This window comes from Triturus cristatus, chromosome 11 (genome assembly GCF_964204655.1).
Source record: "Triturus cristatus chromosome 11, aTriCri1.1, whole genome shotgun sequence".
NCBI lineage: Eukaryota > Metazoa > Chordata > Amphibia > Caudata > Salamandridae > Triturus > Triturus cristatus.
In genome coordinates this window covers 1156831155-1156847612 of record NC_140594.1, presented here as the reverse complement: position 1 = coordinate 1156847612, position 16458 = coordinate 1156831155, and the positions used below count along the sequence as shown (strand labels likewise).

At 49.0% G+C, this 16458-nt stretch overlaps 1 protein-coding gene across 1 annotated transcript in view; it reads right to left on the bottom strand.

The window, feature by feature from the left end:
• The window catches only part of LOC146788628 (putative cation-transporting ATPase 13A4), a 633494-nt gene that overhangs the window by 224105 nt on the left and 392931 nt on the right, over positions 1 to 16458 (bottom strand). The window contains exons 11-12 of the mRNA XM_085635802.1: positions 13815 to 13972; positions 5251 to 5439 (exon numbers count right to left, since the gene is read on the bottom strand). Of these exons, the coding sequence (XP_085491928.1) occupies positions 5251 to 5439; positions 13815 to 13972 (347 nt within the window). The remainder of the gene's footprint in view (positions 1 to 5250; positions 5440 to 13814; positions 13973 to 16458) is intronic.

Here is a 16458-nt window from a genome sequence, read left to right as displayed (position 1 = left end):
GCCACCCCTCTTTCCTGACCCTCCCATAGGTGGGTCACCAGATTATGTCCAACCCCTTTTGTGTATAAGAAAGGAACTCCTGGCTACAGGACTTTAGATTACACCTGGACGAAACTCTGATACAGAAATCCCGGAACTTTGATGATCTACACGACTAGTTGACTGAAGGATCTCCCTTGGAGTAAAGGAGTTACTTCCCTGCTTGGCAGGCACTAAAGACGCATCTGTCCGGTCTGAATCTCCGAAGCTCCCGCCGGACGCCGAAGAATTTGCAACACAGGAGGTGGGTTTCCAGACTTCCCAGAGGCTGACCAGAGTCCCCCAGCAAAGCTGAGACCTGTAGCTCTCATGGGTACCGTGGAACCAGAACCCCTGGCAATCGTGCACATTTGCAAGTGCATCAGCTTCTCGACGTCCTTTGAGGCTGTGCATTGGGTTACTTGTAGCCCAGACCTTGAGCACCTTTTACACCAAAGATTGCTGGCCTACACTCCACGAGTGTTCCGTCAGCCCGCTCTTTGTGTTTTCGCTCGAGGCTCCTTCGCGATCCCTGGTCCATTGACTGGTGGGTCCCTGTGAAGGCAACTCTTACTTTAATTGAGCTTCCCTGATTGCTCCAGATGTGCCCTGACTCTCCATCGCTTGGGGAGTCCCCAGGACCATGCTGATCCACACCGAAGCATGTTTCTTCTTCCTGCGTGGGTTGCTGTTGCCAAGGCTTGTTGAGTCCAATCCAGGCACCGATGCTGCAGCACTCGACATCCTTTGTGTGACAGCTCGAATCCAGCACACTTCTCCTCCCGGCAGCAGCACTTTTCAGCAAGCTGCCATTGAAAACGACGACGCGACCTGACACCATTTGACACCTATGCACCCGGCTTCCCTGGGTGAGGTAACACGAGTACTCCAGTGCTCCCGTGGGTGTTGGCCCTAGAACCATCTAAGTCCAAAAGGGTTTGTTCCTAGTCCACTCCTAAGTGTCCTTAAACTTTAAAATTCTAACCGCGACTTTCCCCATAGAAGCTTACGGGAGCTCGCGGCTGTGTTCGCACACTGCACACGGCCCCCTTGGGTCCCCTGTGTCACTACCTTGGGTGGTTCCTTGGGGTCCCAGCGATTCTATAGGCTCTAGGCCTTGTGTCTAGTCAAGTCGTGGTTCTTATACCACTTTCTTAATATATGGTTTGGTTCGCCCCTAGGGCCTATCATATATTGTGCTAATTTACTCTGATATTCGAAGTGTAACCTATGTGCTTTTACCTCTAGCTTCATAAAGATACTAGTAGGGTGTGTTTAGAAATAAATACATATATTTTATATATATACACCTGGTGTGGCTGCTCTCCATAGCTACCACTAGGATAGCTTTCAATAAAGGTTGTCTTTAACCTATCACCATAAGGGGTTGTTTGGACTGATACAAGGTGCCCACTATAACTAGTGGACAGCATATACCAGGTCAACTTCTCACATAACCCACTTCTGAGTTCTAGTACTGGAGAGGGCACCTCGGGCAAGGGTAAAACTCACAGAAGACAGAGTCCAGCAAGAAGCTGTTTTGTGTCCCTGAGACAGAGAAAGCAAGCCAGCAAGCCCTTGGAGATCACCTGGAAGATAGGCACATCAGTGCTTTGTTTTTGAAGTGTGTCAGCTCCTCCCATTTATCACTGCCCAGGAATACCCATCAGAATGCAAATGAATGCAGGTGGATGCTCAGAATGCAGATGAACCTCACCTTCCGGTGTTTGTGGCGGTCTAGAGATAATGCACAAACTGTAGCTGGCACCAAACCCAGACGTGTATTGGAAACAGGCTGCAAGGCACAGAAGAGCTAAGAGCAGAGAACTGCCCACTCTCTAAAAGTGGCATTTTTAAACCATTAACGTTAAATCCAGTTTCACCAGTAAAGATGATTTATCAAAACCATTCCAATCCTACGAAACATGAAAAAGCAACTCCTCTCTGATCAGGAATTACAGCTCAAATGTATATTAAGCAATTCCCAATACTAGCCTGTGAGGGGGAGTAGGCCTTACAGTAAAAAAAAAAACAAAATAGGCTGTTTGTCACTACCAGGACATGTTAAACTTAAAAGTGCATGTCCTAACTTTTACTTACATGGCACCCTGCCCTCTGGGTGACCAAAGGCCTTCCTTAGAGGTGACGTATATGTAATAAAAGGGGAGTTATAGGTTTGGCAAGTGCTTTTAATGCCATGTCAATGTGGGGGTAAACTGCACACACAGGCCCTGCAATGGCAGGCCTGAGACAGGTTTGAAAGACTACTGTATGGGGCCACAATCAGTGCTGCAGGTCAACTAGTAGCATTTAATTTATGGTACACCACTTTACAAGGGACTTTTAGGAAAATGAAATATACCAAAGAGGTGTAAGTCAATCATAGCATGTTTCAGGGGGAGAGCACATGGACTTTAGCACCGGTTAGCAGTGGTAAAGTGCTCAGAGTCCTAAAACCAGCAAAAATTAGGTCAGAAAAGAGGAGGAGGAAGGCAAAATGTTTGGGGTGACCCTTCAGAGAGGGTCATTTTCCAACACTCCACTGTCCTTTGCCAGATATCGATGGTGTGAATATAACATGGGTTTGGAATGCACCTTTCGGGTGGAGTAACCCTTCATTAGGTTGTTGGATATGTACTTGGTAACTTCTTGAGACCTTGACACAAGCACGGCTCTACGTCAGCTGCAAAGAGACCATCACAAGCTTTCATTTACCCTCCAGTAACCTCACTGCAATGCGAGTGATGGTGACGGCAGCACGTGTGAAAGATTCAAACCAAATGTCCTGCAGAGTATTAGCAGGTGCTGAACACCCACTATTAGTTTACACACATACTGAGGAGATCAGCCTTGTGATCACTTCCCAAAAACATAATACGAATCACATCTGGACAGCTGTTATGTCACTTGTGGCAACCACAGGAGACACCCCACCTCGATCCAACGTTCACAGGACCAAAAGGATCCTAGGAGACTCGTCCTTTTGAGTCTGGGTACAGTCCGCTTTAGCTGCTGGAATAGCGCAGGTCATCAGTTTTTCAAAGTAGTACAATAAGAGGTAGATACAGGGAGAGTGACCTTTTGCGAGTCTCTTCGACATTTGTCTCAACTCTTTTCATCCTTTGCTATTGCTTAGAAGTCCTGTCCATCAAAACCATGGCATTCTACTAATAGTGATCTGTTCTCAGTAGGGTTTGGTAATGGACTTTAAGTGGCCCATTATGATGTGTGCCACAGACCTCGGTCCTTACCTTAAAGCAGATGTGTGTGCCACAGACCTCGGTCCTTACCTTAAAGCAGATGTGTGTGCCACAGACCTCAGTTCTTACCTTAGGGAAGCAGATGTGTGTGCTACAGACCTCGGTCCTTACCTTAAAGCAGATGTGTGTGCCACAGACCTCGGTTCTTACCTTAAGGAAGCAGATGTGTGTGCCACAGACCTTGGTTCTTACCTTAAGGAAGCAGATGTGTGTGCCACAGACCTTGGTTCTTACCTTAAGGAAGCAGATGTGTGTGCCACAGACCTTGGTTCTTACCTTAAGGAAGCAGATGTGTGTGCCACAGACCTCGTCCTTACCTTAAGGAAGCAGATGTGTGTGCCACAGACCTCGTCCTTACCTTAAGGAAGCAGATGTGTGTGCCACACACCTCGTCCTTACCTTAAGGAAACAGATGTGTGTGCCACAGACCTCGGTTCTTACCTTAAGGAAGCAGATGTGTGCCACAGACCTCGGTCCTTACCTTAAGGAAGCAGATGTGTGTGCCGCAGTCCTCGTCCTTACCTTAAGGAAGCAGATGTGTGTGCCACACACCTCGTCCTTACCTTAAGGAAGCAGATGTGTGTGCCACACACCTCGTCTTTACCTTAAGGAAACAGATTGTGTGCCACAGACCTCGTCCTTACCTTAAGGAAGCAGATGTGTGTGCCACAGTCCTCGTCCTTACCTTAAGGCGTCCTTACCTTAAGGAAGCAGATGTGTGTGCCACACACCTCGTCCTTACCTTAAGGAAGCAGATGTGTGTGCCACAGACCTCGTCCTTACCTTAACGAAGCAGATGTTGAGTCTGCCACAGACCTCGGTCCTTAACTGAACGAAGCTGATGTGTGTGCCACAGACCTCGGTTCTTACCTTAAGGAAGCAGATGTTTGTGCCACAGACCTCGTCCTTACCTTAAGGAAGCAGATGTGTGTGCCACAGACCTCGTCCTTACCTTAAGGAAGCAGATGTGTGTGCCACAGACCTCGTCCTTACCTTAAGGAAGCAGATGTCTGTGCCGCAGACCTCGGTCCTTCCCTTGTCGAAGCAGATGTGTGTGCCACAGACCTTGTCCTTACCTTAAGGAAGCAGATGTGTGTGCCACAGACCTCGTCCTTATGTTAAGGAAGCAGATGTGTGTGCCACAGACCTCGTCCTTACGTTAAGGAAGCAGATGTGTGTGCCGCAGACCTCGTCCTTACCTTAAGGAAGCAGATGTGTGTGCCACAGACCTCGTCCTTACCTTAAGGAAGCAGATGTGTGTGCCACAGACCTCGGTCCTTACCTTAAGGAAGCAGATGTGTGTACCTCAGACCTCGGTCCTTACCTTATGTAAGCTGATGTGTGTGCCACAGACCTCGGTTCTTACCTTAAGGAAGCAGATGTGTGTGCCGCAGACCTCATCCTTACCTTAAGGAAGCAGATGTGTGTGCCACAGACCTCGGTCCTTACCTTAAGGAAGCAGATGTGTGTGCCGCAGACCTCGGTCCTTACCTTATGTAAGCTGATGTGTGTGCCACAGACCTCGGTCCTTACCTTAAGGAAGCAGATGTGTGTGCCGCAGACCTCGTCCTTACCTTAAGGAAGCAGATGTGTGTGCCACAGACCTCGGTCCTTACCTTAAGGAAGCAGATGTGTGTGCCGCAGACCTCGTCCTTACCTTAAGGAAGCAGATGTGTGTGCCGCAGACCTCGGTCCTTCCCTTGTCGAAGCTTATGATGAGTGTGCCACAGACCTCGGTCCTTACCTTATCGAAGCTTAGGATGAGTGTGCCACAGACCTCGGTCCTTACCTTATCGAAGCTTATGATGAGTGTGCCACAGACCTCGGTCCTTACCTTATCGAAGCTTAGGATGAGTGTGCCACGCACCATGGTCCTTACCTTTTCAAAGCTTGTGATGAGGGTGGCACAGACTTTGATCCTTTCCATAATGATGCAGTCAAGGTTGAGTGTACCACAGACCTCGGTCCTTACCTTATCGAAGCAGACAATATTCAGGGTGCCACAGACGTTGATGCGGGCCGGACTGATGCAGAAGATGCCCTTCTTCGCCAGCCTTTTCTGGGCATAGATGATGCCCACAGTAAGAGCTGCAGGGAGAGCTGGGGGCACGGCGATCGTGATGACATCCAGTGCCTTCTTCACCACCTCGCCGGCTATTTCCTGGTGAAGAACGAAAGCAGAAAACCTATAAGAGCCCACATCCAAGACTCGGACATTAACTTTTCAAAAGAACTGTATTTTTTTACTGTTAGCCTGATTCCCAAAACTCTAAAGAGGAAAATCCAAACTTGACTCCACAAAGCTTAGACGTTGGCTTTGTGTACATTCCCAACTGCCGTTGAAGTCCAAAGTTCTCGAAGAGTTTTTCCAGGGTGCTTCCCCCATATATACCCATGTACATTTTTGTGCCAGTAATAACAGAAGACTGTACAGGGTTTTGTTTCTCCACTGTAGAATAATGAGCCCCATTTACAACGCCCCTTGAATGACACCCCCGCCCCCTGGGTTTGGGGAGGCGTCCCACCACATCCCACATGGGGTGCGGCTTTCTCAGGACCGCGGGTCGTATCCAGGTGACACTGTCTGACAACACCTGCAAGTTCCCCAGTACTGTGACCTTGTGGGTTACTAACCCCTTCCAGGTGTGTGATGGGCTTGTGGTGCCAGCACCCTCGGTTAGTCAAGGAGGGGGCGCTGCTTGCAAGATGGCACAGCCAGCTTTGGATTGGGATTAAAAATCGACCCCGGCACAGTAAAAAAAAAAAAAGTGGCCCACATTTGCATACTGCCTTTCCGCAAAACACTCCTTCAGCAAAATTGCATTGAAAAAAAAAGGGGGAAGGGGGGTTAAAAAAATGCACGGATTAGTTGACACTGGTGAAACACACCTGAAAACAAGTGCGGTCACTTTTGCTCAGGCCCCCGGCCCCCGCTCACTCTGCATACATTAATGGGACGGCCCAGCGAGAGCGTGACACCTCTGCCCCTTCATTAAAGGAAGGTTATGGACGCAGATCTGCCTCCAGAAAGGCCACTCAGGCACCCACTGGGCCGCTGGCAATATCTGGACTACGGAGAAACCGCCCAAATCGCCCTCTAAGGCTGCTAAAAACAAGCATTGGCATAGCCAATAGGTCTCGCCTTCGGGACCTTATAAGTGCTTAGCCATGCAACAGCTGATGTTGTTGCACCAAGGATATTGTGCTGCATAACTAAATACTTAGAATGTCCCAAAAGCGAGACGTATTGGCTATGCAAATGCTTGTTATGAAAGGAGTAGCCGAGGGAGGTGGGAAAAAGTGTCAGGAAGAATGTTTTTAAAAAACAAAGATTGAAGGAGGGTGGGTGGACATCAGGCATGTTTTGTATTGTGTTGAAGAGGGGAGAGGAAGCCCCTGTTGTCCTCTTCGGTCCTAGGAATCAGCTGACAGGAAGGAGTGTTTACGAGGGCGGCCATCTAAAAAGAAGAGTATATGAGGCAGTGGTAAATGATTGGGAGATTTCTACCTCAGGATTTCATGTGACGTGTTAGACATCTTAGGGTTCGTTGTAGCGGCCTATGATATCACATCGAAATCATCTGGTGAAAAACAACCTATTATTGACAACTACCCACATACAATTCTGTGTCTACAACCAGCAGCCTTCCCGAAAGTGCTTTCACTTGCTACACAAAACCACGTCTCTGCCGCAAAATAATGGAGGAAAGGCCCATGAGGCTTCAACTAAGAGCGCGCTGCAAAAACCCTAAATAAATGTGAAAAAAAATAAATAGCAGTAGCTTAACTGAGTTGCACAACTTGCATGTGTTCATGCATTCCCACCATTGTTATGAACACTGACATCGAGAGCCTAAGAGACAAATGCAGTTAAGTAGCCACAAAAGAAAAGTAAGTCCTTACCCCTCTGAAATCTTTTCTTTCTTTATTTTTTACTTTAGTTTTGGCGCTCAGCGCGTCTCATTTTAGTGGAAAATTACGTTCTTAGCCTAGACTCCAAATCTGCAAGTGGTTTAGATGGCAACATGAAAGTGATTCGAAACGTTTCTAATTGCAGAGAAGTCTCGAGCAAAAGAGCAGATGTTCGGGGTCGAGAGAAGCTTTCCTTGCCCGCCAAAACATCACTCTCTTCAGCACGTGCGTGCAGTGAGTGGCACAGCGTGTTTCCCGGCCCCGCAAGCTCCTGTCTCACCTAAATACTAAAGACTTGTAAAGTTGAGACGCGTCAGTGACGAGAATGACGCCTTCCTTCTGGGAAAGCGTTTCATGGTTTCCAAGTTCACACCAGGCGGTTGGTGAGAAAATAACTATTTAGCTAAATACTTCTTTAGCAATAACGAGCTCCAAACTGTTATTTCATTCAACATATGTTGCTTTTGTTGCTGAGGGAGGCATTTATATGCCAAGTGCACACCAGGAGAAGTGAAGACACAATAAAAAGCACAGCGTGTACTCAAATCCAAGCTTTCGGCAGGCTGCGGCAGAGGACGAGGTTATCTAGTACAGTGTGCATTCAGATTTAACACTGCATACGCGTTTGGTCTTTAATTTGTTTTATGGTTGAGTTGGCACTGCATTTGGCGCGTTTTGATTACCCTGTGCCCCAACGTGGCTGTGAAGCGACATGTCTTGGCGCAATAATAAATGAATACACATTCGGCCGAAGAGTGTGGTTTGTGTACTTGTAACACTTGCAAATGCCAAACCATTAATCAAGCCGGATGGCTCTGTTTGGCTTCGAGCCCAGTGGCGCCTGTTGTCTGTTGTCTGTTCCCTCCTTAGCATTAGTAAATGCAGTATTTGAAGAGAAGTGCTTTTAGCTACAATTAAACGCTCTGTATTTAATCTGTAAGGTTTGTGTTTGTAACGTTAGTAGTGAAATGTTCAAATAATGTATTTCTACAAGTACACAGGGTTTGACATAGCGTGAAAGAAACGTTTCCAAGTGTTTCCTTACGTTTAAGGTTGAAACTCTTCCGTGCAGTAAGGGAGGTGGAGGAGCGGGTGAGAGAGGGGGAGGAAAGCCGGCCATGCGAGGAATGCTAGAAACTAGGATAGCAGCTGTGCGTGTGAACGACATCGCGAACGCAAGCTGGAGACCTGAAAAAAGCCACTAGGTTAGCACTTCCAAAACCCGCTTACTAAAACTCTCGCCAAAGCAGCGCTATAAGCGCTGGCTCAGGCGAGACCTAAAAATAAGCCCACAGCTGGAATTCAGATACCAGCCCCTCGGGCATTGCCCAAGTGCCTGTGTTACAAATCAGACGCTGGGCACAGCGGGCACCGATTGCAGGGTGGCACAGCATGTGGCAAATCGCTGCCTGACAAATAATGATGCGGATCCAAAGGTGTGTGTGATGGGGTTCAGATGCAGGTGGTCTTCTTGCCCCACCTCACCCCTATATTTATTCCTTTTCCCACGTGGTAAAAGGGCTACACCACTGTGGGAAAAAACATGGGTAGGCGCACATACCAACCCCTGGGTCTAGGGGCAGGTTCCGGCAGTCCATCACTCCAGATGACACCACTGGACCACTACTACCCTGCCCCCCCTCCCCCCCCCCCACCCAAGTAATTAGCTTGTGGGATGGAGGGGAACTCTTCAGAAACACCTGCAGAGTAGGTGAAAGGCTCAGGTCGCTAAGATCTTTAGCTTCGGTGGGGGGATAACACTGTTCTCGCGCCCACCTACCCCAGGTTTAAAAAGGGACGAATGCAGACGAGAGGCTGAACAAGAATTCCCCTTCCGGGCACTGAGGAGCGCAAGGGCTGAATTCATCTTGTGCCGTGTGCACCCAGCAGGGTCGGGGGCAGCCATGGCAATTAATTTAATGGTAATTACATTAATTACAATGCAGCCTTCCCAGAGGGAAGCTTTTGTGAGGTGCTTGCCTGATATAGCGCCAAGAGGACCCTGCAGGCAGGCGCTGGACACAGGCTCCCCAGCTGGGAGCGGTGCCCTGGTGTGCACCCTTGAGGGTCTGGGTGGTGGATTCACCTCAGTGCAGTTCACTTTAAGGGGCGCGCATTGCCGAGGTCTTCATAGCGCTTCTAAAAGCAACGGGGCTTTCAGGGATTCACATGTGTAGCACCTTCACTAAACAGGTGATGGGCTCCCAACAATATCACCTTCACAATACAAGTGAGGACCACACATTACTATCACCTTCACAGTGCAGGTGAGGAACGCACATTACTATCACCTTCACAGTGCAGGTGAGGAACACACATTACTATCACCTTCACAGTGCAGGTGAGGAGCACACATTACTATCACCTTCATAGTGAAGGAGAGGAACACACATTACTATCACCTTCACAGTGCAGGTGAGGAACACACATTACAATCACCTTCACAATACAAGTGAGGACCACACATTACTATCACCTTCACAGTGCAGGTGAGGAGCACACATTACTATCACCTTCACAGTGCAGGTGAGGAGCACACATTACTATCACCTTCACAGTGCAGGTGAGGAACGCACATTACTATCACCTTCATAGTGAAGGAGAGGAACACACATTACTATCACCTTCACAGTGCAGGTGAGGAGCACACATTACTATCACCTTCATAGTGAAGGAGAGGAACACACATTACTATCACCTTCACAATACAAGTGAGGACCGCACATTACTATCACCTTCACAATGCAGGTGAGGAGCACACATTACTATCACCTTCATAGTGAAGGAGAGGAACACACATTACTATCACCTTCACAATACAAGTGAGGACCGCACATTACTATCACCTTCACAGTGAAGGAGAGGAACACACATTACTATCACCTTCACAGTGAAGGAGAGGAACGCACATTACTATCACCTTCACAGTGCAGGTGAGGACCACACATTACTATCACCTTCACAATACAAGTGAGGACCACACATTACTATCACCTTCACAATGCAGGTGAGGAGCACACATTGCTATCACCTTCACAATGCAGGTGAGGAGCACACATTACTATCACCTTCATAGTGAAGGAGAGGAACACACATTACTATCACCTTCACAATACAAGTGAGGACCACACATTACTATCACCTTCACAGTGCAGGTGAGGAGCACACATTACTATCACCTTCACAGTGCAGGTGAGGAGCACACATTACTATCACCTTCACAGTGCAGGTGAGGAGCACACATTACTATCACCTTCATAGTGAAGGAGAGGAACACACATTACTATCACCTTCACAATACAAGTGAGGACCACACATTACTATCACCTTCACAGTGCAGGTGAGGAGCACACATTACTATCACCTTCACAGTGCAGGTGAGGAGCACACATTACTATCACCTTCACAATACAAGTGAGGACCGCACATTACTATCACCTTCACAATGCAGGTGAGGAGCACACATTACTATCACCTTCATAGTGAAGGAGAGGAACACACATTACTATCACCTTCACAATACAAGTGAGGACCACACATTACTATCACCTTCACAGTGCAGGTGAGGAGCACACATTACTATCACCTTCATAGTGAAGGAGAGGAACACACATTACTATCACCTTCACAGTGCAGGTGAGGAGCACACATTACTATCACCTTCATAGTGAAGGAGAGGAACACACATTACTATCACCTTCACAATACAAGTGAGGACCACACATTACTATCACCTTCACAGTGCAGGTGAGGAGCACACATTACTATCACCTTCATAGTGAAGGAGAGGAACACACATTACTATCACCTTCACAATACAAGTGAGGACCACACATTACTATCACCTTCACAGTGCAGGTGAGGAGCACACATTACTATCACCTTCACAGTGCAGGTGAGGAGCACACATTACTATCACCTTCACAGTGAAGGAGAGGAGCACACATTACTATCACCTTCATAGTGAAGGAGAGGAACACACATTACTATCACCTTCACAGTGCAGGTGAGGAACACACATTACAATCACCTTCACAATACAAGTGAGGACCGCACATTACTATCACCTTCACAGTGCAGGTGAGGAGCACACATTACTATCACCTTCACAGTGCAGGTGAGGAACACACATTACTATCACCTTCACAGTGCAGGTGAGGAGCACACATTACTATCACCTTCACAGTGAAGGAGAGGAGCACACATTACTATCACCTTCATAGTGAAGGAGAGGAACACACATTACTATCACCTTCACAGTGCAGGTGAGGAACGCACATTACTATCACCTTCACAATACAAGTGAGGACCACACATTACTATCACCTTAACAGTGCAGGTGAGGAACGCACATTACTATCACCTTCACAGTGCAGGTGAGGACCACACATTACTATCACCTTCATAATACAAGTGAGGAACACACATTACTATCACCTTCACAGTGAAGGAGAGAAGCACACATTACTATCACCTTCACAGTGCAGGTGAGGAACACACATTACTATCACCTTCACAGTGCAGGTGAGGACCACACATTACTATCACCTTCACAGTGCATGAGAGGAACGCACATGACTATCACCTTCACAGTGCAGGTGAGGAGCACACATTACTATCACCTTCATAGTGAAGGAGAGGAACACACATTACTATCACCTTAACAGTGCAGGTGAGGAACACACATTACTATCACCTTCACAGTGCAGGTGAGGAACGCACATTACTATCTCCTTCACAGTGCAGGTGAGGAACACACATTACTATCACCTTCACAATACAAGTGTGGACTACACATTACTATCATCTTCACAGTGCAGGTGAGGAACACACATTACTATCACCTTCACAATACAAGTAAGGACCACACATTACTATCACCTTCACAGTGCAGGTGAGGAACGCACATTACTATCACCTTCACAATACAAGTGTGGACTACACATTACTATCATCTTCACAGTGCAGGTGAGGAACACACATTACTATCACCTTCACAGTGCATGTGAGGAACGCACATTACTATCACCTTCACAGTGCAGGTGAGGAACGCACATTACTATCATCTTCACAGTGCAGGTGAGGAACGCACATTACTATCACCTTCACAATACAAGTGAGGACCACACATTACTATCACCTTCACAATACAAGTAAGGACCACACATTACTATCACCTTCACAGTGCAGGTGAGGAACACACATTACTATCACCTTCACAGTGCAGGTGAGGAACGCACATTACTATCACCTTCACAGTGCAGGTGAGGAACACACATTACTATCACCTTCACAGTGAAGGAGAGGAGCACACATTACTATCACCTTCATAGTGAAGGAGAGGAACACACATTACTATCACCTTCACAGTGCAGGTGAGGAACGCACATTACTATCACCTTCACAGTGCAGGTGAGGAACGCACATTACTATCCCCTTCACAGTGTAGGTGAGAACCGCAAATTACTATCAGCTTCACATGCTAGGGATGGGGTTCTCAACTTCTTATTGTAGGTGAGGGGCTCTCAACTAGTAATACCGTCACAGAGTGTGAGGAACTTGTATTAATGCTCTCATGTTAGGTGAGGGATCAGTTAAATAACACCTTCACATGGTAGGTTTGGGGTTCATTTTAGTAACCACGTCACATGATAGGAGAGGAGTTTACTTTATTAACACCTTCACATGGTCGGAGTAGGGCTCCCAACAGTAGGACCTCCAGAGGGATGAGGGGCTCTCAACAGTAGGACCTCCAGAGGGATGAGGGGCTCCCAACAGTAGGACCTCCAGAGGGATGAGGGGATCTCAACAGTAGGACCTCCAGAGGGATGAGGGGCTCTCAACAGTAGGACCTCCAGAGGGATGAGGGGCTCTCAACAGTAGGGCCTCCAGAGGGATGAGGGGCTCTCAACAGTAGGGCCTCCAGAGGGATGAGGGGCTCTCAACAGTAGGACCTCCAGAGGGATGAGGGGCTCTCAACAGTAGGACCTCCAGAGGGATGAGGGGCTCTCAACAGTAGGAGCTTCAGCGTGATGAGGGGCTCTCAACAGTAGGACCTCCAGAGGGATGAGGGGCTCTCAACAGTAACGCCTTCACAGGGCTGACTGAAGCCCTCGGAGGGACTCTACCCAGTACATGACGAGCAGGCGAGTTAGGAGGAACTCCAGGCCTCTATCACAGTCCAAACCCCCTCAGCGCCCTCATGACACTTTGAACCATAATTTTGTAACATGAAACCAACAGGGAGGGAGGAAACCAAGCATCACAGGGGGGGGGGGGGGGGGGGACAAGAGGAAACTACCACTGAAGACAGCAGACGAAAAGTAAGGATGGATTCACCACTCACTCACATCACTAACAACTTCCGGGTAGGTGAGGGTCTCATCATAACAGGTTCACATAAAAGGGGAGGGTCTCACATTAATAATATCTTCGCATGGTAGGTTTGGGGTTCACTTTAACACCTTCACATGGCAGGCGAGGAGCTCACAATGACACCTTCTCGGGGTTCCCAGAAGCCCTCACATTATTCACAGGTGAGGGTCACACTTGAGCCGTTGCCTGGGTGCGATGACACGCTCATGCACCACAGTCTTGCAGCGCTTTACAAGGCGCTATACTCACCCCGTGGAGGGAGAACACGACCACCGCGTACACCATCCCGACGGCTGCGGCGGCGATGAGGCAGAGCAGGAACCGGAGCGCGTCTCGGTACAGCTTGAAGTTCATGGGTTTGGGGTACAGGATGGAGCGCACGAGGTCACCCTTCGCGGTGTTGAAACCTGCAGTGGAGGAACACATTCAGAATAAAGGTGCTGAGACTGTGAGCACAATCACAATGTTTACATCAAGGTCACTGTCATGAATATTAGTGTAATTACATTTGTACAGCGCGCTGTTCACCTCCGAAGTGGAGTTTTGCCACCGACCCCAAGAACCAGGAGGGGACGTGGAAGAGCCCCTTTCTGAGACTCCATGAAAGAGGGGATACCAGAGCGCGGGAGCCTGTGTGCTCCCCTTAGAAGGGGTGCCAGGGTCACCACCTCCATGACGGGAGTATCATCTCTTGCCTCCTGTGAATCAGGAGGATGGGGACCGGTTGAGTAAGGGACGCCTCACTGCTTTACTCGGCATCCTGCGCCCCACCCCCAGCCCCCCTGAATATATGGTGGATAATACTGTAACCTAAGGAGCAGGGGCTTCAATAGTTACCTAACAGACATGTGTGGGGGCTTCAGTGGTTTCCTAACAGACATGTCGGGGGCAGTGGTTTCCTAACAGACATGTGTAGGGGCTTCAGTGGTTTCCTCACAGACATGTCGGGGGCTTCAGTGGTTTCCTAACAGACATGTCGGGGGCTTCAGTGGTTTCCTAACAGACATGTCGGGGGCTTCAGTGGTTTCCTAACAGACATGTCGGGGCTTCAGTGGTTTCCTAACAGACATGTCCGGGGCTTCAGGGGTTACCTAACAGACATGTCCGGGGCTTCAGGGGTTTCCTAACAGACATGTCGGGGGCTTCAGTGGTTTCCTAACAGACATGCCGGGTGCTTCAGTGGTTTCCTAACAGACATGTCGGGGGCTTCAGTGGTTTCCTGACAGACATGTTGGGGGCTTCAGTGGTTTCCTAACAGACATGCTGGGGGCTTCAGTGGTTTCCTAACAGACATGTCGGGGGCTTCAGTGGTTTCCTAACAGACATGTCGGGGGCTTCAGTGGTTACTTAACAGACATGTCGGGGGCTTCAGTGGTTACCTAACAGACATGTCCGGGGCTTCAGGGGTTACCTAACAGACATGTCCGGGGCTTCAGGGGTTACCTAACAGACGTGCCAGGGGCTTCAGTGGTTTCCTAACAGACATGTCGGGGGCTTCAGTGGTTTCCTGACAGACATGTCGGGGGCTTCAGTGGTTTCCTAACAGACATGTCGGGGGCTTCAGTGGTTTCCTAACAGACATGTCGGGGGCTTCAGTGGTTACCTAACAGACATGTCCGGGGCTTCAGTGGTTTCCTAACAGACATGTCGGGGGCTTCAGTGGTTTCCTGACAGACATGTCCGGGGCTTCAGTGGTTTCCTAACAGACATGTCGGGGGCTTCAGTGGTTTCCTGACAGACATGCCGGGGGCTTCAGTGGTTTCCTAACAGACATGTCGCGGGCTTCAGTGGTTTCCTGACAGACATGTCGGGGGCTTCAGTGGTTTCCTGACAGACATGTCGGGGGCTTCAGTGGTTTCCTAACAGACATGCTGGGGGCTTCAGTGGTTTCCTAACAGACATGTCGGGGGCTTCAGGGGTTACCTAACAGACATGTCCGGGGCTTCAGGGGTTACCTAACAGACATGTCCGGGGCTTCAGGGGTTACCTAACAGATGTGCCGGGGGCTTCAGTGGTTTCCTAACAGACATGTCGGGGGCTTCAGTGGTTTCCTAACAGACATGCCGGGGGCTTCAGTGGTTTCCTAACAGACATGTCGGGGGCTTCAGTGGTTTCCTAACAGACATGCCGGGGGCTTCAGTGGTTTCCTGACAGACATGTCGGGGGCTTCAGTGGTTTCCTAACAGACATGCTGGGGGCTTCAGTGGTTTCCTAACAGACATGTCGGGGGCTTCAGTGGTTACCTAACAGACATGTCGGGGGCTTCAGCGGTTACCTAACAGACATGTCGGGGGCTTCAGTGGTTACCTAACAGACATGTCCGGGGCTTCAGGGGTTACCTAACAGACATGCCGGGGGCTTCAGTGGTTTCCTGACAGACATGTTGGGGCTTCAGTGGTTTCCTAACAGACATGTCGGGGGCTTCAGTGGTTTCCTGACAGACATGTCGGGGGCTTCAGTGGTTTCCTGACAGACATGTCGGGGGCTTCGGTGGTTTCCTGACAGACATGTCAGGGGCTTCAGTGGTTTCCTAACAGACATGTCGGGGGCTTCAGTGGTTTCCTAACAGACATGTCGGGGGCTTCAGTGGTTTCCTAACAGACATGCCGGGGGCTTCAGTGGTTTCCTAACAGACGTCAGGGGCTACAGGACCTCGTGCAGGGCCCAGCATAGCAGGAGCAGCTGTTGCCAAAGCTCTTCTAGGGAAAGAGAAGATTGCCGCTCCAGCCTCGGGTGCCATCTAGTGATATTAGCTGTGTTCGCCGCCCCATCATAAAAGAACAGGGTAACTTGCTTCTGAATCTATAAATGCATTTTGGTAAAGAAATGTGGGACCCGAAGAAGCGTGGCCCTTGGGGATATTGTGCTCTCCGCTGCCACCTTCCGACAGCCC